The sequence below is a fragment of the Balaenoptera acutorostrata genome, chromosome 15, assembly GCF_949987535.1.
Source record: "Balaenoptera acutorostrata chromosome 15, mBalAcu1.1, whole genome shotgun sequence".
In the NCBI taxonomy this organism is placed as follows: Eukaryota; Metazoa; Chordata; class Mammalia; order Artiodactyla; family Balaenopteridae; genus Balaenoptera; species Balaenoptera acutorostrata.
In genome coordinates this window covers 20491066-20517463 of record NC_080078.1, presented here as the reverse complement: position 1 = coordinate 20517463, position 26398 = coordinate 20491066, and the positions used below count along the sequence as shown (strand labels likewise).

General features: G+C 44.9%; 1 protein-coding gene across 2 annotated transcripts in view; it reads left to right on the top strand.

The window, feature by feature from the left end:
• Positions 1–26398, top strand: part of PRKCB (protein kinase C beta) — a 308214-nt gene that overhangs the window by 258048 nt on the left and 23768 nt on the right. For both annotated transcript variants that reach the window (XM_007186310.2, XM_057530083.1), the window contains exons 11-16: positions 6124–6215; positions 7963–8025; positions 13161–13299; positions 17777–17857; positions 18146–18253; positions 23205–23345. In XM_007186310.2, coding sequence (XP_007186372.2) covers positions 6124–6215; positions 7963–8025; positions 13161–13299; positions 17777–17857; positions 18146–18253; positions 23205–23345 — 624 coding nt within the window. The remainder of the gene's footprint in view (positions 1–6123; positions 6216–7962; positions 8026–13160; positions 13300–17776; positions 17858–18145; positions 18254–23204; positions 23346–26398) is intronic.

Below are 26398 nucleotides of genomic sequence, written 5' to 3'. Positions count from 1 at the left end.
AAGTTACATCAGAAGTATTCTTAGACAACTGGATTTTAAAGATCCTTGAAAAGCATGCATGGCACAATGTTAACAGAAAATGTAAGATATTACATTCTATTTAAAAGATTATTCTAAATGTGTTAAAATTGAATCTGCACACGGAAAAGAATCAGAGACACAGATAAATCGAAACTTTGATTTGATTTAGCAAGGGGCCAGTGGGTAATTGTCTTCATTTTGAATTTATATTATTTCAGGAGAGTCGATAATAAAACACTTTAAAAGTGTTCAATGTGCCACAAGATGGCAAAAGTTAATACTCAAATACACAGATACAAAAGCCATCAGAAGGGGGTTGAATTTTTAGAGAATTGCTCATTAGAGGAACTGATCTTCGGAGAATGGGGTTTAGGCCAATTGTTCTAGAAGCACAAAGGGATAAGCACCAGCTTCTCAGTCAGATAAATCTGGGTCTATGATTACTGGCTGTGTGACCTCCAGGAAGTCACTTAACAGATCTGCATATTGGTTTCATCATCTTTAAAGTGACATAAGAAGTGAGGATTAGAAGAGGTGGTGTACAAAGTGCAGAACAAACAAAAAGGGAGGCTACCCGCATTATCTGAGCTGGGCTGGAGGGGCACCTGGCTGGAGGGGCACAAAAGGATTATGTTTCCTCCAGCCCTTTTGCAGTTTTTCCCGGGTACGATTGTCAGCCCAGCACATTCATGCAGTTTCCCAACCACCAGTGGGCACAGGCAGTTAAGTCTCCTTAGCAAAACATCTATTTTAAATGTTTTCTTTTCAATTGAACATATGCACTTCTTTTTTTTTTTTTTTAAATAGAATTAGATTTTATGAGTCATTGAAGGACAGGAATTACTTCCTCCCCAAATTTGCTGTTGTAGCCCAGCAAGAACTCAGTTGCAAGGCATGCTGGGAGGGGCATCAACCCAGAATGCAAAAAGGGACAGGGAGGGGGATGAGGATGATTCCCCTTGTAGAGTTGGCCCCTGACGACACGTCCATTGAGCACCGAGAGTGTCCAAGGGGTCCTGGTAACTTGGGGTCAACTCTGGGTTGGCAGCAGTATCCAAGGATATAGTTTAATGTAAGGGCATTGCTGTAGGAAACTCTTGGCCGTAGTCTCAGTTGGCCATGGTTGAGTTGCAGGAAATAGAATACCTCTTCCAAACTAGCTGATGTTAAAAAAAAAAAAAAAAGAATTATTGGAAGAAAAACAACCCAAAGGCAAAGATGTACCTGAGCGTCATGAAGATCTAGAAACTGTAACTTCAAAGCTTTCTAGACTAGATCTCTGTTTCTTTTTCCTTGCTTTCTTTGTTTTTCCCCTGTTCATGGTAACATGGCTTCCCTAGTCCCTTGCAGTTTGCCTATCCACCAAATTCCCCGAATTCCAATTCATACACAGGAAAGAGAATCTGATTGATTCAGCATAGGTCAGTTGTTTTATTCCTAGCCCAATCACCTAGTAATTGGCTACTAATTCAGCAGGAACCTTTAAGAAGGGGTTGTATCTACAGGGACGGAATAATTGGTTCTCTTGTCAGGTGGGAGACGCCATCTTGAATCCAAGGAGACCAACTGGGTTGGAGTAGGACATAGCCTGCTGCTAGCTAGCAATGCAAACATGGTATTCAATGCATCCAAGGAGAGGAAGCTGGAGAGAGCTTGATAGGTGTCTGGGCCTCAGGCAACTAAAGCCATCCAAGAATCTTGAGTGCAGGAAAGGACCCAGGAATGCAACCCAGGCATATAGAGCTGGGGTGGGGAGGAATAGACACAGCCTGGTTCTCTCTGCCCTCTTGATGGTGGCCTTTGCATATTCATTCAATAATCAAAGGTCCATAGAATTTCAAGGAAGAAGAGAGATGGCCCTAGCCCTTGAGAACTTTGCTCTCTATGTGGAAAGGCAAAGCTTAGAAAGCAGAAAATACAGTTAGAGGAGCATCAAGTTGCTTGATTCTGATAGTGATTCTTAGGCTATAGAATACAGAGGAAAGAAGGTGTCCACACGCTCACTTGAGTGAGCCTCTGTGAGTTTGCATGGACTCCATGCATTATCTGTTACATCTTTGCAAACCCATATGGAAGAGAAGCTATTCCTGCCCCCTTAGGAAGGCAGGGGAAGTTTAAGTAACTGATGCAAGGTCTCAGAGTAAGTAAGCAGGATAACCGGCCCTTGAACCCAGTATTAGCTCATGCCACAGCTAAGACTCTTAACTGCACAGCTTCTTGATAGAAACAGATGGATCTTTGCAGTAAGAGGAACAGTTTACAGACAGGATTGATTCACTGACCAGCTTGGAAAATCACTAAAGATCATTAAATAGATTAGCGCTTATGCAACTCACCTTAGAGCAGGGTACACGCTTAGAGTTGCCCACATTGTTGATTTTCTCTGTCCATGTTATCTTATTAAAAGTGGCAAGTGTCCTCCTGGCAGTCACATGGGCATTGTGTCACATCCCACTTTCAGCTGTCTTGGAGGAACAGTGATTATCTCTTTAAATGCCCTGCCCTATCCAGGGCCTCCCCTGGTGAATTCTGCACATGCAATCCAGCCATCGTTTTAAATCAGACTATCCTCATATTCACACTCCAAATTTGAAAAATTCTATCCAACCATTTTGCACACTGCGGTGACAGACAGATATTTAATTTTATTTATTTACTGATTGAACATGAGCGGTCACGGAGAAAGGAAATTTATAATTAACTGAAGTCGTTTCACGCTTCGGAGACAAGGGCAGTGTGTAAATGAAGAATAACCGCAATAACGATGATAATTTGGAAGAAACACTTTGAAAGTTGAGCAGACCTGGCTAGTTTGAAGAGAAAGATGGTGAGCTTGCCTTTCGGAGCTTTTAATTGGAGTTGACAGTGGAACACCCACATAGAAACGTCCTGTAGCCAGCTGGAGCTGACTGGAGCTCAGGAGAAAGGGAGAGGATAGAAATTGAAGTCGAGATTCATCAGCCTAGAGCGATGAGAGTTGATGCTTTGAGCTGTGACAAGTCCTCTTTGGAAAACAGAGCAGGTAGCAGGAGCCAAGCTGGACTTGGAGTCCATACTCAATACATACTTTCCGATGTCCATGTAGGAGAGGCCAGCAAGTAGGTCCTGATCCAAACCCACTGCACGTGACTATGAGAAAGATCTGTGAAGACTTGGAATAATTTTATAGGAAGCATGGGGAACAAAGTCAGATTTCAGGGCACTATGGGGGGAATAATTATGTCAGAATTGGAGGTAGTGGGTGAGCTGAAGTCCCCAGAGCTCACTCTTTGTACCTCTCATGAAATTTCTCTGAACACATCCTACTTTAGATGATGGCTTTAGTTAGTTGTATATTAACCATGCTTCTGAATTCCTATGGAATTAACCAAAATTCTGAATTTTCTGACGGCAAGACCTGTACCTTATCATTTTTGCCCTTTTAACACCTAATACCATGAATTGCAAACATAAATGCTCGATAAAAGTTCTAAAATTCACTTCTCTGCTCAAGATGGGCTCTAGATTGCCATTGGCAGTGTTTTCCAAATTATGATGTTCCTTGTGTTGGAGTGGGAGGTGAGTACATGGGCAAATTGCATTTATTTTAAAAATAAGTCATTTAAGGTATTGATGTACCAAAGCCAGACTGGTGATAGCATGGAGTCAATAGACTCCAGAGAGGCATTTATTTTTTTACAGAGACAATGAATCTCCATTTATGACTTTGGTATGAAGTTTTAAAATTTTTAAATAACTGTGTTTAAGTAAAAAAAAAAAAAAAATAAGGTAAGTTAATAAAAAACATTTTAAAATAAGTAAATTTTAGTAGATGATTTAGAACAACATGGTAAAGATCTTAACGTAAGTGAGATGACTGACGTTTGGGTGGATGGCCTTCTGCAGTTCATCATAATCTGATCCCATGTCTTGCTCACATCTCCTCTTTTGTAACTCCATGCATTCTATTCTCCCTCCTCAGCAATAATAGCCATCAAATCAGGGGCTTCAGGTGCTAGTTATATTTTTAATAATATGCATTAAAATAAACACAAAACTCTAAAGGTAAAAACATAGCCCACCTAAAATTATCTCCCACCTCATTTTGGGAAACATTGCCATTTGGAAGTTTATCTGGTCTCCCCACTTGCCTGGGGGAATCCTTAACGTCGGGCACCACGGATCATTCACAGTAGTATCTCTGGCAGTAGAAGAGCCTGGCAAAGAGTGGGCATCATTAAGTGTTTGCTCGGAAAATGAAAGGACAGCAAGATGCAAACCATAATGTTTAATAGCTGAAGCACTGGTGTGCCAACGCCACACTCAGTACAGTTCGAAGATGACAGATCTCAGGGTTGCCCCGAATACAGTGAGTGGTAGAAACAGACCACAGAACATGGCATTACCCACCGTGGAGCTCTCTCCCTGATGTTGGGATTCTGACTAATGAGTCTGGGGTGGGGGGTGGGGGGCGGGCAAGTTGAGTTCTTCCAAGCAGAAAGCAAGCAACTGAAATCTCTCCCTCACTTACTTCTCTCTCTGTGGCCGATGCCATCTGCTAGTTTTAAAAATAATTTTTAAAAGCAAGTGTTTTGGTTCTCTTCAACGTGCAGCAAAGACAGATGCTATTTTTAGGCTTGTTTTCTATCAGAAAACCCCCAAAGAACCAGGGGCAGGGTGTCGGCAGTTCTGGCTGACTGTCTCCACTCTGCCACTAACTTGTAAGTGACCTTCTTGCAAACCTCATATGCCTTGGAGTGGAGGGTTCTGCCTCTCATTAGAGATGTTGAGAGGGTGAAGTAGAGTCGGGCTGAGAAAGTCCTTCAACATTTCAAAAATAATTGATTAACCTGTACCCGTCCCTTGTGGTCTGCCAGCTTTTTTTTGACGGCCCTTCTCTTCTCCCCTGGACCGGAAGCTCCCAGAAGGGAGGACACACCCACACATCCATACAATGTCTGGGTCAGAACCTTACACGGGAAGCTGCATAATACGAGGTTACAAGTGTAGACTCTGAAACCAACCTGCCCGGGGTTCAAATCCTGCCAGGGGAAAAAGGTAATGTTTGTCATGTTGGGTTGTTTAGAGAGAAAAATGAGACAAAATATGCAAAGCGCTCAGCTGAGTCACATAGTGCTCGCCAGGTGGTAGCCTCATTTCGTTGTTTTTATTCTAATTATTGTACACTCAATACACATTTGATAAATGCACACGACTGTTATATGTAAGATAAAGTTCTGTGCACTATAAGGAAGGCTTTTTTTCAGTGGTGGATTAAACCTTTGTTGTATGGCCGCCATCATTGTTAGAACACTTCACATACGTCATCTTGGTACTTACTCTATGGGCAGGTGGGTCGTGTCCACTTTACAGGTGGAGAGAAAGCTGGAGATTCGAGAGGTTAAGTAACAGCTGTTGCACAGCTAGTAGGTAGTGGAAAGAGACTTCAAATCCTATATTGATTTCATAGGGACCCTTTGCCCTACACATCACTTCTCTGCTACCGCCCTCCTGGTCTTACAGCCCCGTACAATAGCTTGGCGACTTTTGACAGCAAACCCCCTTTTACACAGCGACCCAGCCACCCCGATATATAAGTAAGACAGAAACACATATTTCACAACGCGACCAGTCCCAGAAGCCACACACTGTCATTTTTACAATATCCTATTGGTTACACAAGTCAGTCCAATTCTCAGAGGGAAGGAACTACACCAGGATGTGAACACCGGGCAGTGGAAATCACAGGGGACATGGCGGAGGCTGGCTCCCACAGCTTACCTATTACCTATATATGATTCGCTTAATAGTCTCCACTGTTTATTAAAATAAGATTTACTAAACAACGATAGCCACTAAGTCACGAGATTAATGTGCTAATTAGATTTTCCAGTACCGACAAGTATAAAGTTAGCGTTATTAATTTAAAAAAACAATTCACATACTGCCTGTGGTCACTTGCATACTTCCAGTGGCACAAATACTCCGCTTGGGGAAACAGTGCACCCAACCTGTCATAGAGTCCTGGTGGTTTTGAACATAAATCCCAGCTATTACCTGCTCTCCGTTTGGAACCCAAGAAACTGTAAGAGGCTGACTTTGCTCTTCACTGTCTTCTCCCAGGACCGCCTGTACTTTGTGATGGAGTATGTGAATGGTGGCGACCTCATGTACCACATCCAACAAGTGGGCCGGTTCAAGGAACCTCACGCTGTGTAAGTGAGAACTGGTGCTGTGCTTTTTCCTTGGGATAAATGGGTGGGTTGTTAGTTCTTTTGGGTTCTTAGTCAAATAGGGATTTTAAACATCTTGAGCTTTTTCTTTAAACATCTTGGGCTTCTGAGAAATACATGGCTGGGGCAAAGGGTGTTCTGCTGAGATGGGATACTTCTTTCTTTCTTGACACCAGCTAAGAACCTGAAGCTTGAAAGCCACAGCTATTTCTTTATCTCTACGTTTCTTGGGGCTGCGCTGCGTGGCATGTGGGATCTTAGTTCCCTGACCAGGGATCGAACCCACGCCCCTTGAACTGGAAGCGTGGAGTCTTAACCACTGGACTTCCAGGGAAGTCCCTATCTCTAAGTTTTGCCCCTGGCTCATAGAGAAAGCCCTATAGCTTCCTTGGGGAATGTCATTGTAGGTTTTCTGTATTCCTTTGCTGATATTTATTGAGAGCTTACTATGTGCCAGGCCCAGAGAGTTTTTAGAGACTTGTTTAAGGTCACAGAGCTAGTGTGAGGCAGATCCAGAATTCTGACCCAGATCTTCTTTGCTCACATTCTCTGTCTGACACCACTCTCCCTCTTAGATGCCCTCGTTCCAGGGAGATGAAGGCTCAAGCTGCATAGTGACTACGCTCTGTGGCTCTTGGGGTGGGGAGACTGACTCTGGGTCTTTGGAAATCTGTTTCCCCTGCTGAGTTCATTCTGTCCCCTTCAGTCCACAAGGCAGCTGGTCTGTTCTTTTTAGAACACAAATTTCATCCTGTTTCTCCCGGCTGTTGGAGAATAGGAGCAAGGCAAGTCATAGCATCAGCAGCGCTAACCTCTCCTAGGGAGTTTGCCAGGCTCTCATTGTCCCGCTAGAAAGTTCTGGAGGCTCATCTAGGGCCCCATCCCATCATTGCAGAGGCTTGCTGGCTCCTGTTCAGCTCAGCCTTGCCCCCCTTCTCCCACCTGCCCAGGTCATGAGCACTAATTCTGGCAGGGTTTGCATTCTCGTGCCTCCAGGTCGTGCCATTTGTGTATCTTGGCACAGCCCTAATGGGTTGGCTCTTCTTTTACTTCTGACATCTAATTGACCACTGACCTTCACTCCATTATCACACAAGACACATTGTCAGGACATTTTACAGAGCTCCCCAAAGGCCCGCCCAACCTTTGTAACGGGGCTTTCTGGTTCTCTCAAAACTCTGTTTCTTTCCGGGCCTTCATGAAGAGCTTACGCTTTAGCCAGATGCTGTTTCCAGTACTGGCTGTGCCATTCATTAGCTGTATAACTTGGTCAAGTTATTTCTTGTCGCTAAGCCTCAGTTTCCTCATCTGAGGAACAGGGAAGTACTAGTATCACCTACCTTATGGGACTGTTATTTAGATTTAATCAGATGCTAACCTGAAATGATGCAAGGTTGATGGTGAGCCTTCAGCAGAGGTTAGCCGTTGTCCTGCTGTAGTCTGAAATGATCATTCTCCAGCCAGTTCATCATATCCCGTGGCCTCCTCCCCACTAAGCAGTTGCTGAACCTCTGCCCACCCCATTTTGTCCTTAGCCTCATAGCTCTCTAAACCCTGTTCATCCGTACAGACTCTCATACTTCGTTTTATGAGATGTATGGTTCACCATCCATGGTGGAACGTTAATGCCCTATGCCCAGTTCAATATTGTATTGAATTCTGAGAGTTGCCAAGCATATGGTGTCCTTGAATTTCTCCATTGCTTTTTTTTTTTTTTTTTTAATTTCAGATTTTATGCTGCAGAAATTGCCATCGGTCTGTTCTTCTTACAGAGCAAGGGCATCATTTACCGGTAAGTGAACACTGCTGTACTTTCCATCTCCTTGGCTTCTCAGCTCCTCCCTTCCCTGCCTCTTTCTTTAACTGCTTTTAAAATTAGAATCCATGGTGGGGGAGGAATCCTCCAGTGCTAACTTGGGCATGTGCTCTGCCAGGCAGCATTGCCCACTGCCCTGGCAAAGTTTGGGCAGCTCTGTACGGTGACAGAAGCTCTTCCTCCAGTGATGGTTCAGAGCCTTGAATGTGAGACCATTTGCTCAGAGGAGGAGGCTCGCCCCTGGGGACCCAGCCCTTCTTTCTCTCACCCGTGGACCCCACATTTGGGGAGCAAGCAAAGCATTGTGGCTGGCAGAATGTGCTGGATCATATTATTAGGAAACAAATTTCTTTCTTTTTTTCTTTCCTTTTTTCTTTTTTTGCTATGTAACTACAATTTGGAAATGGATCTCTGAGTAGCTTGCCCTGAAAGACAGGATTAAGCTCCGGACTTGGCATTTGCCCGTTTTTGCAGGAGCAAGTGTATGATCATAGCCGGATGAGTCATCCCATTTTATATCTCATGCAAGCAGACTGTGGAGCCTGGGGCTGCTATTTGTCAGTGAGTCCAGGGTGTACAGTTCTCCTTACACTACACGGATGCAAATGGCATTACAGTGCAGGCTTGCGTTGGTTTGTTATGCAAGGGAGGCTGGTGCGTGGCATGGGGCTTCCAAAGGGCACTTGGCATGGGCAAGGGTCTATTTAAAAGATCCTGAAGAGTCATCAAAGTCCGTTTCATTCATTCATTCATTTGACAAACATTTATTGAAAGCCTACCATGTGCTGGCCTCTAGGCTAGATGGTGGGGATACAGCATGAAGAAAACAGACAAAGCCCCACCTTTGCAGAACTCATATTCCAGTGGTGGAAGACAGATACCTAAATCATACTAACACAGTCTGTCGAGTAGTGAGAAGTACTATGGAGGAAAGTCAAGCAGGGGAGGGGGCTGGTATGGGCTGGGTGGTGGTGGGTTGCCTGTCATTCTGTACAGAGCATGAGATTAGGGTCTGAAGAGTTAGGGAAGACCCTCGGAGGCCTGGTCTTCCTAAAGCAATTGAAGGATATGGGACTAAAAGGCATAAAGAGATTAGCCCTGGTGATCTCAAGGCAGAAACTGGAAGTGAGGCTATGGGCCCTGGTGGGATGGAGGGATGGAAGGTGAGGGCCTTGCCGGAAGCCTGCAGAGTCCTGGGGCTTTTTTTCACTCCATGAAGTAGCAAATCCGGAATGCATAGAGTCCCCACTCTGCCTTTGTGCTCCTGAATGGAGGAATGAAGGTCAGGAAGCCAAGTGGCTTTACGTGGCACGGTGTGCTCTCAGTGAAGAAATAGAAACAGAGAGAGTAACCATAATAATTTAAACTGTAAATTGTGTGGTCATTCAGCCCACGCTCGTCCTCAGTGAATATGTGTCACCACGTATGCATGAGACAGGACCTGTGAAGCCTCTAATTCCCCCAGTTTCTCCTTTGACTGTCATGGTGGGAGCATCTTGTGCTGAATGTAATTCTGGTGTTGAAAGGTGCACATTATCTTCCATACGACATGACCCCTAAATTCAAGCCTGTGACTTCAGCTGGTGCTTAACCAAAACACCAGGGATCATGGGTAATTGTTCACTGTACATGGTTTTCACCTTATGTGCTGACATTTGAACCTAACTAACTCCTATACAAGATGGGCCTCCACCAGAATAGAATCAAGGCACTCAAGCGTTGCTGAGAAGATCAAACAGGGGACTGTAAGTTTATTGGAAGAAAATCCAGTCCCAGTGGAAGAAACAGGAGATGAAATGATTAGAGTCCTTGCCAACAGGGTTGGGATTGAAGGCAAGGTTTCCAGTCTAGCAGGGAGCTGGACTGGGATCTGGGGTCCATTTGGTCCAAGTCATAAAATGCAAAGATTAGCATTCTAGGTGCTAGACCGTGCCTAAATGCAAAGCTTTTTCTGCTAACAACACATTCTCTCTCTCTTCCTCCATTATTTATACATTTAGGGCATATTTATCACTTTTTTAAGCCACTCAACATCTGAACCCCTTTCATTTGTGAGTAGGAATGGAGTCCATATCCTCCTCTAAAGATTTAACGTGGCAGATACTTTCACAGCCTCCCTGTAGGAAGAGCAGACACACACCTCAGGCTCTGATGCTCACCACACTCACTGAAGACCTTGAATTAGAAGTTAGTGACCAAGAAAACAGAGACTGTAGAATCGAGAGGGACCATAGTCAATCAGCTATGTCTGGTTGCCAGAGGCGTGAGGGGAAGCGGTTCTTAGGAACAGCATCCAGAGCCCAGTGTTAGGGCTTCGTGGAACAAAGGGTGATGTCTGTGCCCAGTGGTGACATCAGTGGCATCTTCGCTGGCGTATCTCTGTGCTGCAATTAGGCATTGCTCCTGGCTGTGTAGCCTCCAAATCTGGTTCTTCCGCCTTTTTGGAGATTCTCTGAGCTCCCCAATTCCCTTTTAAAAAATTCCCTTTTCGGTTGAAATAGTCAGAGTTGGTTTTTGTTGCTCACAATCAGGAACTTCAGTGGAGACAGTATTTGCAATTGATAATCAAGTGAAAACTGTAAAAAAAAAAATGTACATGACAGAAGATGTATGGTTTTTTAATTTCATAGAGATTGGTTTCATGTTGGTAAAGTCTTTAAATGTTATAAATCCCCCTCTTCTTCATTTGGATCTCTAGTTATTTGGACAGTTCTTAAGTAAAGAGGATGAGGAATCATGCTAGACTTGCCCTGTCTGAGGACCACGGCTGGAGATGTTGGTTGGGGGGAGGACAAACGACCCTTCCAAACTTAGTGTTTGATTTGTAGATTGCCGTCTCTAGAATGTGTGTTGATTTTGCCCTTGATGGATTTGTAAACATGAAACATCTGGCCAGCCCCCTTTAGAAGCAGAAATGAGGATTTATTACATTAAACAAAAGAATGGAGTGGGCTATCAAAACACTATTATGTGACAGTGAATATGACCGGGGCGTGCTCCAGCCCCATGACCTGCTGGCTTTTAGCACCTGAAGCTCCTTTTCTATGATAGACGAAGATGTCCTCACTTCCAGAGTTATCCCCGCTGCCTCTTTGGGGGCATGTGGTCAAGCTGAGGGGAATGTCATGGATCTCTGTCAATCAAATCACATGCAGACCTGGTATGTTTAGGTGAAACAAGTTTCTGCAAAGTCAGCTTTTCTAAGTTCCAAGCTGGCCTTCAGAGACCTCTGTGGCTTGTAGAGAAGCATGAAGGCTGGATGTGGGTAGCACCACGGACAGCACCAGAGATCGTGGAATGTTGCTGTTGGTAAACACTGGGGTGCAAGTGAGCTTCCCCTTGGATGAAGAGACCTCACAGACACAGATAGTAGATGCCAGGATATATTTTCAGGTTGTATTCGTTTAGTTGAAGATGATGACGGCAACTCCATTCAAACTAACTTACGTTAAAGGAGGCATTTTCTGGCTGACATAACTAAAAAGTCCAGGAGGCAGATCTCACTTCAGGCCTGGATGGATCCAGTGGCTCAAATGATGTTATGAGCGTTTATTCTCTTTCTCTAGTTCTGCTTTATCTATACTAGCTTTCTTCCCTCCATCTGTGACCCCTGGCGCTTCTAGACTTACTTTCTACCACCTGAGCAATCCCAATGTAAAAAGAGCTCATCTCTTTCCTGATGGTATCAGTGACAATGCCAGGGCTGATGTTGATGTTCAGGGGCTTTGAGTAGCTCATAGTGGGTCACATGGCCATTCCTGAACCAGTCACTGTGACCAGCAGCATTTCCACTGGCCAGGACAGGGCCACATGACCACTCCTGGAACCAGAAGTTAAGGGCAGCATCACCAACCATGAGAATCAGGGAAGGTGGTTCTTGAGAATCAGGCAAGATGGTCCTTCAAAGGAATATTAGGATGCTTGAGAATGGCTTGAGAATCAGGGAAGGTGGTTCTTCAAAGGAATAGTAGGATGCTCTCACCCCAGGATGCTAGAATAGGCAGAAGCCACAGATGTCCACCACCCAGGGAAGATGATTTAAAGGAGAGATCTGGACTGAACAGTAGATCCCTTTACCTCTGAAGAAGTTGGATTTCTAATGGGATTGAGGAAGTCTGGCCCATAGATCGTCCCTACTCATTGATGCTGAAACACCAACATGTGATGACATTGGAGTCAATGTTTAGGGAGGAGGAAAGTGTGATGATATTGGAGTCTTCGGATACACTGGGAGTGTGCAAGGGTCCCCAAACATCAAACTCTCCTCATCAACACGGATGAAATAAAAGAATGGGAGTGTAACCCGTGCCATTTAGGACATCACTCCATGGAGGTGACACCCTCCTGACACTCTGTTACAGTAACCTCCTTCAGTTCCTGTCCATCTCATTCTTTTTATTTCCTTGGTACCATCCATCAGAAGCTATAATAAGCATGCTTATGGATTTGAATACTTGGTAATTGTCTTTTCCCCTCTACTAGAATTTAATCCGAACAAGAGCAGGATGCTTGTTTATCTTGTTCGTAGTATATACCTCACTCAAAGCATAGTGCCTGTCACATAGTAGGTGTGCAACACATATTTTTTGGTTGAAAGAATCAGTAGAACCTCCTGGGTTCATGGCCTAGGAACTGGCTTAGGAGAGCTTGGGGCACTTGGTGTTAAATAAGATGCTCTCAATCCGTTTTTTTCTCCATGATCTTCAGAGATTTTTTAAAAATTTTGTGTAAAACATATCTTCCTACGAAATGTAAGCGGTCCTGAAGTTGCAGAGGTCAACCCTGGAGATGCTCCTGGATACAGGAAGCTTCTGTGGATGCTCTGCCCTTTATTTAGCTGTCTGTGGATCACTCTTCTCAGAGCTGCTGTCTCACTGTGTCCTTCTGAGACGCTTGGCACAGTAGGCTGTGTAGGAAAAGCAAAGCACAGGGGTTTGTGCACCCTTGTATCTCCCTGCCAGATTATAAGCTGTTGGAGGGCAAGGGCTGGGTCGTACCCATGGCTGTGCCCCCAACACCCCTGCTGTAGTGTCTGGTGCATAATGAGTGGCTGTTGGTTGACTTGAAATAAATAGTATTTAATTAAATCTCTAAATCTTCTGTCTACACAGAGACCTGAAACTTGACAATGTGATGCTGGATTCTGAGGGTCACATCAAGATCGCTGATTTCGGCATGTGTAAGGAAAACGTCTGGGACGGAGTGACAACCAAGACCTTCTGTGGCACTCCAGACTACATCGCCCCTGAGGTGAGCTGATGCCAACCCCTAAGGTGTGTCTGTGTTGTGTTGATGTACTGATGTCTCCCCGGGGCCCCAGGTGGCCACATAGGAGCTGGGAAAGGTTCAGGGGTTACCTGACAAGCAAACCTCAGGCTGGTCCTTCTCCTGTCCTCTAAATTATTCCTTTGCGATCACACATGAAAGTTAGCTTAGCACACATCCAGAAGCTCAGGCCCAAAATACATCAACGTTTGGGAGAAAATTTAAATAAAACTCAAAAGAACCATCCACCACACATCAGTAAAATTCTTCATCAAGCTGCTATGGCTCATGGCCATAGGATACCTCCTAATTATGACACTGAAACATTTGTTCAGGGGAGGGAGGGAGGGAGGGGGAGGGGGGAAGGGATTGATTGATTCTCTGGACTGACTTATGACACAGGATCTGTGTACTAATAGGTATGCAGTAGTTGTGCTAAATCCTAAAAGACTCAGAATTTTTCTTCCTATGATTAAGATATAAATGAAAGTGTGAAGATTTATTTTAGTGCCTCCCCGTTCCTTCCCAAAGGAAACGGTCAGTTGCAAAATGGATTTCCCCAATGTGTCATGGTACAAAAATTTGTGCCAGATGATAGCCTTCCTTTTTCTCTGAATTGGTGCTCAGAAAGGTGGCATTCTGCAATCTGTTACTGGATTTTTATGGAAAGGAACTGAGAGCTTGGCATAGAGTCTTGGAAATGGACATTCTAGAATTCCTCTTTTCTTTTTTTTTTTTTTTTTTTTTAAATTTTTTTTTTTTTTAATTGTATAGCTACTTTATTTATTTATTTATTTTTGGCTGTGTTGGGTCTTCGGTTCGTGCGAGGGCTTTCTCTAGTTGCGGCAAGTGGGGGCCACTCTTCATCGCGGTGCGGGGACCGCTCTTCATCGCGGTGCGCGGGCCTTTCACTATCGCGGCCCCTCCCGTTGCGGGGCACAGGCTCCAGACGCGCAGGCTCAGTAGTTGTGGCTCACGGGCCCAGCTGCTCCGTGGCATGTGGGATCTTCCCAGACCAGGGCTCGAACCCGTGTCCCCTGCATTAGCAGGCAGATTCTCAACCACTGCGCCACCAGGGAAGCCCTAGAATTCCTCTTTTCTTGACTGTTAAGGCTTCATATGTAACAATGGTGACGGGAGGGCCCATGTCACTAAGTAGCTTGGCACTAAATTTAAAACCTGCATACTCTGTTACCAAAGCTGTTCCTCTTCTACGAATCTAGTTTGCAACACACACACACACACACACACACACACACACACACACTCCATAAGTGGAAGGATATGTGTTCGAAGTCCTTTCTTCATTGCAGCACTATTTTTAATAATGAAAAATAGGGACTTCCCTGGCGGTCCAGTGGTTAAGACTTTGTCTTCCAACGCAGGGGGTGCAGGTTCGATCCCTGGTCGGGGAGCTAAGATCCCACACACCTCGCTGCAAAACAAACAAACAAACAAACAAAACTGAAACATAAAACAGAAGTAATATTGTAACAAATTCAGTAAAGACTTTAAAAGTCGTCCACATCAAAAAAATTTTAACAAAAAAATAACGAAAAACGGAAGGCAACCTCAAAGACGATCAGTAAAGGAACAGTGCTACATTTCATATTAAGAAATATTGTTCAGGGCTTCCCTGGTGGCGCAGTGGTTGAGAATCTGCCTGCCAATGCAGGGGACACGGGTTCGAGCCCTGGTCTGGGAAGATCCCACATGCCGCGGAGCAACTGGGCCGCGGAGCAACTGGGCCCGTGAGCCACAATTAACTGAGCCTGCGCGTCTGGAGCTTGTGCTCCGCAACTAGAGAGGCCGCGATAGTGAGAGGCCCACGCACTGTGATGAAGAGTGGCCCCCACTTGCCGCAACTAGAGAAAGCCCTCGCACAGAAACGAAGACCCAACACAGCCATAAAGAAAGAAAGAAAGAAAGAAAGAAAGAAAGAATAAAGAATGATGATTTTTAAAAAAATTTATTAAAAAAAATTAAAAAATTAAAAAAGAAAGAAATATTGTTCAGCCCTTACAAAGATCAGAGCACACCTGTCTGCACTACCTTGAACAATGTTTGTTGATTAAGGGATGGGCAATAGACTGAATGATTTATAGTACAGAATACTATTAGGCATCTGTATATGCAGATATGGAAATATCATTGAGAGAAAAAAAGTAAGTTACAGAATGATAAATACAATATGACACCATTTCTGGAAAATAACACTAATACACAGAACACTGCTATATGTTTCTTATGAGTATGTAGATATGCATGCAAAAGTATAGAAAATCTGGAAGATTACAGACTGATTTTACAACATTGGTTACCTCTGAGGGTAAGGCCATCGTAAAGGGGGAATTTAGCTTAATCTGTGTACTGTTTAAATTTTTCACGAGGTAAATGTATTTGTGTATTACTTGAGGAATTGGAAAGTAATCCTTTAAGCACTTAATCCTTTATTAGGACCCAATGGAGTTATCCGAATGTGACATACATTGCTTTATTATCATTTTGCTGATTAGGACATCAGACACAATTCCTTGATCTGCCATGAGTTCAATGATCTCTGGTTCACAAGTCCTGCTGCCAAAAAGTAAACAGTCACCTGGGGAGCTTTTAAAGTGGGGATGTCCAGGCGTCACCCTAGATGCATGGAATCAGAATCCCTGCAGGGTGGGCCTCCACATCTGTGGTTTTCAAAAGTTCCCGGGTGCTCATGATGCCGCAAGCACGAGCCCCAACTTGTGTTACTGGGGAAGCTGCATCCTCCTCCAAATCACAGCCCGCTGGTGAGAGGAATAAACTCAGGGCAGGTTTCCCCCTGCTTTGCCATTAACTAACCCCATCGCCTCCGGCTACTTCTTTCACCTCCTGCAGGCTCTATTTCCCTTTGTAAAAGGATTAACTTGTTAGGTTGTCATGAGGATCAAAGGAGACAAAGTACTTTAAAAGTGTGAAAACACTTGGAATAGGTGTTCTCCCAGAAAGCTTTCTCTTCATCCCTTGAGGTCAGTTCTCCTCAGAGGACACTTCTGATTTCAGGGCAGAAGCCGAGGTGGGAGATGGAATTGGATAAACGGACAGTTACTTTATAGCCAAGGTTGCTCAGACACATGTGTTGAGTAAAACAAACCATGACCGAATTAGAGAACTTTTGAGTCATAGCTGACGTTTCGAGGGCATAATAAGTGAGAGGCACATATTTCTCTTTCATCCTCACAAAACCCTATGACAGAGATATTATTATAAACTTCATTTGGTAGATGAGGAAACTGAGACTTAGAGAAGTTAAGTAACTTCCCCCAGGGTCACACGCTGGGAAACAGCAGTCAGGATTCCAAGTCTGGGCTGTCTGGCCCTCAATCCTCAGCCCTTAACCTTTGCTGTATCACCTTCTAATCCCTTTGATACAGTTAGTTTTACACCCCTACATCCTGATGGATGGTCACACAGCTGTTCTAGACTTTGCCATGCTCTGGCAATTCGGTAATAAATAGCAAAACCTTTAAAACTATGTGTACCATTTGATCCACCAGTTCTACTCCTAGGAATTTATCTTAAGGAAAAAAAAATTGGACAAATGTCCAGATATCTAATTATGTGGATGAAACCTAATCAGTTGGGTATTGATGAAATAGATTTTGGTATATCCATCCAATGGAACATTATGCAGAGGTAAAAGCTGATTATGTTGATGTGCAGATATTAGCATGGAAATTCTAAATGAATAAAATACTTTATTAAAATTCCACGTTAAAGTATTTATGTAAAGCACATACCTACACACAGAGCTTAATATATATTAATAGAAAAAAACCTAGAAGGAAATAGACCAAATATCAATCATAATTTCTCTCTTGATAAAGGATTATGGGTGATTTTAATTGCATTCTCTTATCTATATTTTTAAATAAATAGTAAAATAGTAATAAATGCTATTACATTTTTTAACTTAAAAGTTTTTTTAATTTTGGCAAAAAAGCACATTACCATCTTAACCAGTTCTAAGCATACAGTTCAGTAGCCTTAAATATATTCACATGGTTGTGTAAATGTTATTACTTTAGGAATGAGAAACGGAGATGGGTTTTCTTCTTTAAAATGCCACGCTCACTGTATTAAAATTTAAAATAACACAACCATACTAGGTGCTTTAAAAAGGCAATGTGACATCCACAGATGTTTTCCCCGCCTGCGGGTATCTCTGGATATCCATCTTCCTCAGGTAAAGAAACAGCTTGGGTGGACACTGGGCTCCCTGTTGACTCTTTTTGACAGAGACCCACATCTGGGACTGTGACAGCCAATTTAATCTTTCACAATAGGCAGGTGACAGACAAAGGAAGAACTCTCCCCCCACCACCCTGCCCCCAGGCATGCTCCACTCTTATTGTAAAAGAAGCGCATATTCAGTCTCAGCCGCTGCAAGAACCTGCAGTCTCCCTGACAGATGCCTTCTGTTTTCCAGATAATTGCTTATCAGCCCTATGGGAAGTCCGTGGATTGGTGGGCATTCGGAGTCCTGCTGTATGAGATGTTGGCTGGGCAGGTAATTGAATTTTAAGTGATTTGTAAGGAAAGTCCTCCCCCTTCCCCATCCTCATGGTTTCTTTAGGAGAAAGTGTCAGCTTGATACCAGCTCATAGATCTGAACCTCTATGACTTCCATGACCTTGGGGTTATTACCCTAGTCTGTTCACCAGTTTTCCTTATCTTCTCCCTGGAATCCCTGAGTGTGGCCTCGCTGTGGCCCCCAGGGAGCAGCGCTTATTGTTTTGGGGCAGTTGGGGGAGGTTCAGGCAGGACTCCTTCTCCCACACTATCCTCTGTCCCACAGGCACCCTTTGAAGGGGAGGATGAAGATGAACTCTTCCAGTCTATCATGGAACACAACGTGGCTTATCCAAAGTCCATGTCCAAGGAAGCTGTGGCCATCTGCAAAGGGGTGAGTGAGCCCCTTAACAGCTTGTGGCCAGGACCGCCACCTGCAGGGGTGCTGGTTGTGCCCTGCACAAGGATGCTTTGCCCAGGGTGGGGGAGGGGCAGTGGAGGCTGAACTCCACCCCTCACCCCACTTGCCAGCCTGTGAGCCTGGTACAGAGCTGCTACCGCCCAGAGGAAAGGGAGCTTTTTTTCTAATTTGCACAGAAGCACCGTGAAGGACAGCCTGCAATAGCATCTTGCTGCTGGCTGGGCTCCAGGCTCTAAGGCAGCACAGGGAAATGCTAATGGGATGAATGAGGTAGGAAGCACAGAGACTTTTGCCAAAGAGCTGGAACCCAGGGGCAGGTACACAAGAGCTCTGCGGCAGGAATCCGTCAGCTTCACTCTGCGCTGGGGCCTACGTGTTTAGTTAATACTAGGAGCGTGTGACTTTTGTCCTAAGAAACTATCAAGCAGTATTGAGTTTAAGGAATTCTCTAGATAAGTTGACCCAAACTGAGTGTCCCCAAACCCGCACTCCCTCCCCAACCCACAAATGGCTGAAAAATTCTCACATTTGTACATTGTGATGTATGCAAATTGCACCTGTGAACAAAGCAGGACACATGTTTTGGGGTAAGGATTGCTTGTTATGCATCTTGTGTTCGGCCAGGATGTGCTCACAGTGACCTGGGTGAGTCCCTGGAGACCAGTGGTCCTCCCCGTTGGTGCTATCAGGATGACCTGAAGTGCTTTTTCAGAAAGCGCATACCTCAGCCTCACCCCAGAGAGTAAATCTGTGCATCTGTATTGTAAAAAAAAAAAGTCACTTGAAAACCACTGCCTTTAAGTGTCTTAACCAAATGTGGTAACTTTTCAACTGATGGAAGTATGAAAGCAACACTGAGAGACCCCCCAGAGAACAGGGCCCAGGGATGCTGCCTTTATAAAGTTTTCCCTCCCACCAGTCAGCAGTACCAGTGCATTCTCAGCGTTAGAGCATGCCCACCTGTGTGTCTGGATAAACCAGGGCCGCCAGTCCTAGATTCTTGGAGTGTTTGCAGATTTCCCATTGCCCAACCCAGCCCTGCCCTTCCTCACCCATCAGACACCACGTGAGCTGGCTTGGGTGAAGGAAAGCTGAAGACTCAGGTGGTTTATAGCAGCTGGGCCAGCCCCTCGATCTAGAAGCACCTTGCCATGCTGCCTAAATTCCCACTCTCAGTGCATCACCTAAGCTTTGTGTGTCAGCTGCATAGGTTAGGATGCAAATATCCCTGGGGAGAACATATGTGAATTCGTCTCAGTCCCTAACATCTTAAAATTTATAGGTTGAAAATAGTTTTTGAGGGTATGAGGCAGGGAGAGGGAAGATGAGGAACAGAGCATGGAGAGGTTCATTAGGAGCTTAAGCGAGGCCCTTTGGCAAAGAGAGGGCATCGAACAAGGCCAGGGCAAACCTCTGTAGACATTATACGGGGTTGGGGAGAGGGAGGAGGTCATACATGAGCTCTCAGTTTGTTTAATAATTGCCAACATTTAAAGATGAGGGGATTTCCCATCAACATTCAGCTGTCCAGTTTCTCTTGAAAAATCTGATCTCTCCATGCTGGTCCGTCATTCCTGTAAGGCATCAGTCAGCTGAATTGGAAGCCAGTGTCTCTTTAGATAGAATGTGCCCTCTCCTATCCTGATTTTTCTGGGCAAAAATCCCCATGTGAGTTCAAATCCCAGCATTATTAGCCCTATGACAACCGGGAAGTTGTTCAACTACATCTACAGATTGAGGACACACCTATGGGACTGCACATAGGGTTCTCTGGTGACTAGATGAGTTAATACAAGGAAATCACTTAGAAGAGAGTCTGGCACTCTGCTCTAAAACCCTTGGGTTATTACTCCCACTATTACTAATGCTGGCACTGCTATGTTACATGCTAGCCTCCTCTTGTTTTTTGAGCTTGCATCTCCCGAGATGGGGATTTTTAAAGTGGCAGATTTTGGAGCTCAAGACCATTTGCAAATTTCAACCCTTTCACTTCCTAGGTGCGTGGTCTTGAGCACATTACTTTGCATCTGTGAGCTTCTGTTTATCTCCAAAAATGGAATATTAATCCTCATTAAACAGAGTTTTGGAGAGTGTTAAATGACGTAACAGAAGAGCTAAGCATTTTGCATGGTGTTGGCACAATAGTAGGTGCTCAATACATGCTCAAGACCTTCCCCTTCACAGCTCTGCCTGCTTAGACAGCTGGGGTTCTAAGTGGGTCATGGAGGAGAGGGTTTTCCAGGTCAGCTGCATTCAGCTTCAGCTCCAATTAGCAGTTTCCCTGGTAGAGCAGATTTCTATTAATTTCAGACCCATAACCTTCAGGATTAACGAGGGTGACTTTCTTACTATTGGGTTTGGGGAGCTTTCTGAGTTCTGTCGGCTGAGGCCCGTGTGGGCTTTTTCTTCAAGGTTGATGCTCCAGAGAAGGGGTAATGCTCAAGTGAACAGCCAAATGCTTCCTCCTGAACCGTGGGCCCCAGGGGATCTGTCTGGGAGGTGATCAGAGATTGGAAGAGTGATTAAGTCCAGCTGTCTGCATGGCTGGCTTTGGGCACGGGAGTTCAGCGTGCAGGAGCTGAGCAGAGCCTCGCATTAGTGCTGGGTGTTTTCTGCAGTGGTTTTCCTTCGCCTGGCATTCTCCTGCCTACATGGAAAGTGAGCTAGGTTTTTGAAAACAGTGCCATTCCAATTGAAAATGTCCTATTTTCCATCCCATTAAAGACCCTATTTTCCACCATAAAAAAAAATTAGTATACGTTTGCTCAGATCACCATTCCCACTTTGTACAAACTTAAAGCAGACAGATGCCCCAATTGGCCACACATTAGGGTGAAAACAAGAAGAAACTGTAAGGTGGAGCTTCAAGACCCTGGGTCAGGCTGATCTGTTCGAAGCATAGTTCTGCTAGTTAGCTGTGTGATCTTGAGTAGGTGACTACTTTTCAGGACCTAGTTTTTTAATGTGGAAAATGAGGATAATAGTTTCTGAGGCCTGAAAGTGTTGTTGTGGAGATGAAAGAGTGATGTGTTACAGCTGAGAAGCCTTTGGCACAGAGCCTGGGCACACAGGGAGCGCTCAGGACACGGAAGCCGTTATTGATAGGGTTACTGGTTGTGCTAACCAAGACCTCGTAACCCTTTCTTTCCTGCCATCCTAATCCTATACAAATGTCAAGGCTTGGCCCAATTTCCTTGCCCTCCATAAACTTTTCCTGACCAAGCCAGGCCACAAATATCCCTGGGGAACCACATGTAATCTATTTCTCTAAAAACTCAAGGTTTAGAGGTCAGCAGAGGTGAGATCCAGTCCCACCTCTGCCATCTACTATCTCTGTGTCAGTTGCCTTGTCACTCAAATGGTAAAAAGTAATACACCCAACTCATTGGGTTATTGTGAGACTCAGGTAAGACCAGGCATATAATATATAAATAAAGAAGTAGCTTAGAACATAAGTGCCCAGTTATTTTTCCCCTGGAAGGTAAAGCATATAGGGAAAGTATGTGCTTGTGTGTGTGTGTGTGTGTGTGTGTGTAGGAGGGTAGCTTCTGATGACAAATTATCTGTAGCAAGAATCAGGCTGAGCTAAATGTCCAACAGAGTAGGTGTGAATTGCTGGATTCATCCCTTCCCCCATAATCCTGAAGCCCTGGGCAAAAATCTAAGGAGTCTACTGTCATGGGCTACTTGGTGTCAGGTCAGCTCCGGGAAGCTTCTTGGTCTTGTATGTTCCAATCGTTTTGTTTCTTCTTTTGATGGCCTCTTGCCGATCTTTTTTTTTTTTTTTTTTTTTAATTAATCATCAACTCCTCCGTCTTTACTCTCTGTGCATTTGCTGAAGTCTTGAGATCAGAGATATTTTCATGCTGCTTTGGATTCATTTACAAGAGGAAGCCTGTCTGGTTTCATCTTGGAGCATCTATTCATCTTGTTATTTAGCACTGGCTCAGAGACCCAGAGATGGAGGGTTTTGATAATTAAGTAATTTAAATGGGACACCAAAGAAACCTCAGCGGAGTTTACTGTAATGTGTGATACAAGAGAAATGAGCTGGGCTAGGTTTTGACTATTTAATGAGCTTTTGGAAAGTAATTACTTGAAACTTGGGTCCATTTGACTAATATTTTTTCTTCTGACTTGTCATTTTCACAAGTGCTTTACTGAGAAATGCAAATATTATCTGAATGAACGTGCCCTTTGCTTTGGTCAAACTCCACAGTTTCCTCGTGGTGGCAGGAGGGGAATTTGAAGATATTGAAACTGTTCTCATTAAATGCATCAGTAACTGCATAAACCTCATTCGTAAATCAAAATGAATCATGTGACATTTCTTTTTTTTTTTTAAGTTTTTAATTAATTATTTATTTATTTTGGGCTGTGTTGGGTCTTCGTTTCTGTGCGAGGGCTCTCTCTAGCTGCGGCAAGCGGGGGCCACTCTTCATCGCGATGCGCGGGCCTCTCACTATCGCGGCCTCTCTTGTTGCGGAGCACAGGCTCCAGACGCACAGGCTCAGTAATTGTGGCTCACGGGCCTAGTTGCTCCGCGGCATGTGGGATCTTCCCAGACCAGGGCTCGAACCCGTGTCCCCTGCATTGGCAGGCAGATTCTCAACCACTGCGCCACCAGGGAAGCCCCAACCATGTGACATTTCTAACTTGAAGTTCAGGACCACATTCAGGCTGAGGTTTGATTAACCATCAGGGATCTTGTTCTGGGACGGGGAACAACAGACACTGCTGTCGGGTCCTCCTATTAGACAGACCTGGCTAGGAAATTACTGCTGGGATGAAAAGCAAAAAATAAAGATTAGTTGGGACTCTTCCTCGCGCTGTCTCCCCTAATTCATAGGAGTGATCATTTCTGAGAGTCCCACGTTTCCTCTTCTGAAATTCATTAAATTCCATGTTTCTCTTTCTCTTGAAGCTGATGACGAAACACCCGGGCAAACGTCTGGGTTGTGGACCTGAAGGTGAACGTGACATCAAAGAGCACGCGTTTTTCCGGTATATTGACTGGGAGAAGCTTGAACGCAAAGAGATTCAACCCCCGTATAAGCCGAAAGCCGTAAGTAAACCGTTCTCTCTGGTTGTGGGGTCCGCGTCATAACGTGCTCTTTCTCCCTCCGATGCGTGTGCCCCCGGTGTCCTCCGAGGGGTGGACCTCGATCTATGAGTGCTCACATTTATACTCAAAGGCAGTGGGTACAAACATGGAGATTTCCATCCACACGGCCTCTATAAATGTGGGAAAGACTATGGACATCGAGTTTTTGTTTTCTCTTTTCAATTCTTGTAACTGTCCGAGCTGGCAGCTTTTGGGGAATGGTTCTTGGGTGAGCAGAGTTCAGATCCATTTTTGGACAGTGATAAAGAATCTAATTTTGCCCTTGTTCTTTCCTTGGTTCGACTGTGTCATTTTCTCTTCATACTGACGTTGAAAAGGTCATGCTGTGTATCTCAACAGTATTTAAATTTAATTCTGAAATATACACTCCATCTGAGTCAGTAAAGAAGACAGAGCCACCAGCCAGCTCCCACCCAAGGCGAACCAGAATGAGTGACGTGCTGGTAGCCCTCCTGGAGGCTCTGGGCATAGAGATAGCTCTCAGAGAACTGTTATAATAGAATAGTAAAGGTCTCACATTTCCTGCAGTTGTGTGCACAAGGTAGTGCTTCCATCCCCGAAGACTCGGCAGGGAGGAGGAGTTTGCACCTGAATTAATCGGGGTTCTACTGGGAGGATATTTCTTTGTTAGATTAAGTACAGCGGAGACCTGGTAACTTTATTATGGGTTGTAAAACTACCGACTGAGGCTGAAAAGTGACCATAAACATTGTCATCGAAACCTGAAATTGTGAGGGTCTCAGATATTAAGATGAAGAAAATGACAGTGATAATGGTGCTTGTTTTGATATCATTATTATTAATTTCTTGGCCACTTATCTGGCCATATTAAACACTTCACACATAGCATCTGATTAAATCCTCACAACAACCTATTATGCAGGTGCTTCCATGTAATGGAAGAGGAAATGGAAGCACAGAGGGGTTAAGTGCTCTGTCCAAGGTCACTCAGCCAGTGTGTGAGGAAGCGAGGATTCAGAGCGTCTGACTCCGTTAGAGGCATACCAGGATGCCCGGGGCAAAGGACACGTAGTTTAAGAAAGCCTCCCGGGGCTTCCCTGGTGGCACAGTGGTTGGGAGTCTGCCTGCCAATGCAGGGGACACGGGTTCGAGCCCTGGTCTGGGAGGATCCCACATGCCGTGGAGCAACTATGCCCGTGAGCCACAATTACTGAGCCTGTGCGTCTGGAGCCTGTGCTCCGCAACAAGAGAGGCCGCGATAGTGAGAGGCCCGCGCACCACGATGAAGAGTGGCCCCTGCTTGCCTCAACTAGAGAAAGTCCTCGCACAGAAACGAAGACCCGACACAGCCATAAATAAATAAATAAATAAATTTTTTTTTAAAAAAAAAGAAAAAAAAAAGAAAGCCTCCCAGCTGCTTCTGTCATCTCGCCAGTCCTGCACATCCCAAATGGTTAGAATCACAGCCTCCCTGATGAATCCTGTTTCTCTCTGGACACTTCCTGGTGTTCAGATACAGGGTCCTTTTAGAGGCAGCCAGTTCCACATTGTGGTCCTTCTAATTGTTGCCAACATGTATACTGATATCAAATCAGCCTCCCCAGCGTTGCCATCACTGGGTCCTGCTCTATCAACCAGAGCCTCTTTCTCTGTAGCACATCCTTATACTCCTGAATCCTGCGATTTGCAGGCTAAACACGCCCCTCCTCCACCTGCAAGCATGTCCCGTGTGACATCACCTCTGGGTGCCTGTTGTCCTCCAGTTAATCAACATCCATCTTAAAATACAGACACAGGATTGAGCACAATATTCCTAATAGTGTCTGACCCTCAGTGAATATAGTGGGTCCAACAAACCATCGCTTTTTAAATTTTTTTAAGGCTTTAATGTTGCAGGATCTTTTTTCTTTTTTGAAGGTTCATGTTGGTGTTTTTTTAATTAATTTTTATTTATTTATTTATTTTTGGCTGTGGTGGGTCTTCGTTTCTGTGCCAGGGCTTTCTCTAGTTGTGGCAAGCGGGGGCCACTCTTCATCGCAGTGCGCGGGCCTCTCACTATCGTGGCCTCTCTTGTTGCGGAGCACAGGCTCCAGACACGCAGGCTCAGTAGTTGTGGCTCACGGGCCCAGTTGCTCCGCAGCATGTGGGATCTTCCCAGACCAGAGCTCGAACCCCTGTCCCCTGCATTAGCAGGCAGATTCTCAACCACTGCGCCACCAGGGAAGCCCCCATCTCTTGATTATTCTGCATCTGGACAACTTGGACGAGCCGTTTCCCCTCTCTGCTCTTCTGCTGCATCGTCTGTAGTACAGCAATGATAACAGTTTCTCCATCAGAGGAGGCTTATAATGCATAAAGCACTCAGTACGTGCCCGGTACACAGTAGGCGCTCTGGGGTGGTTGATGGGTTTTGTTAGCGGCTTGGCACATGTTGGTCATTGTGTTGGGTGCAGAGTCTTTGGGGGGCAGAACAGTGTTAGTCCTGCTGGCGCTAATCCCTGAGATAATGTCCATGTGTACACTTGGGGTTTGTGTGTACACCTGCATGTCATAGGCAGTATCATCACTTCTGTTATATCAAAAAAGATCAAAAAGCAATCTGGAAGAGAAGAGTGGATTCTCCATTCAGGAAACTGGGAACTTGGAGGTGGCACACACCAACCCATTTGGGTTTTGTGGGGCTCTTCATGAGGCCTCAAAATGTGGACCGATCTCTCTTCACTTGGCCAGAGGAAACATGCACATGCCCCCATCCCCACCGGCACTGAGCCACTGACATTTGAGGTTCATTCTTTACGTGTAGAGCAGTGGTTTTGCAAAGTGTGGTCCCCAGACCAGCAGTATCACCTGGGAACTTTAGGAATGAAATTCTCAGGCCCTGCCCCAGACCTCCTGAATCAGAAACCCTGGGGGTGGGGCTCTCTGGGTGAATCTGATAAACACTCCAGGCTGGGAATCACTGCTGTGGAGTTCATGGTCAAAAGCTCAGGCAGGGAAGCTAGACAGAGGCCAAAGGAATGTGGCAAGGAGAG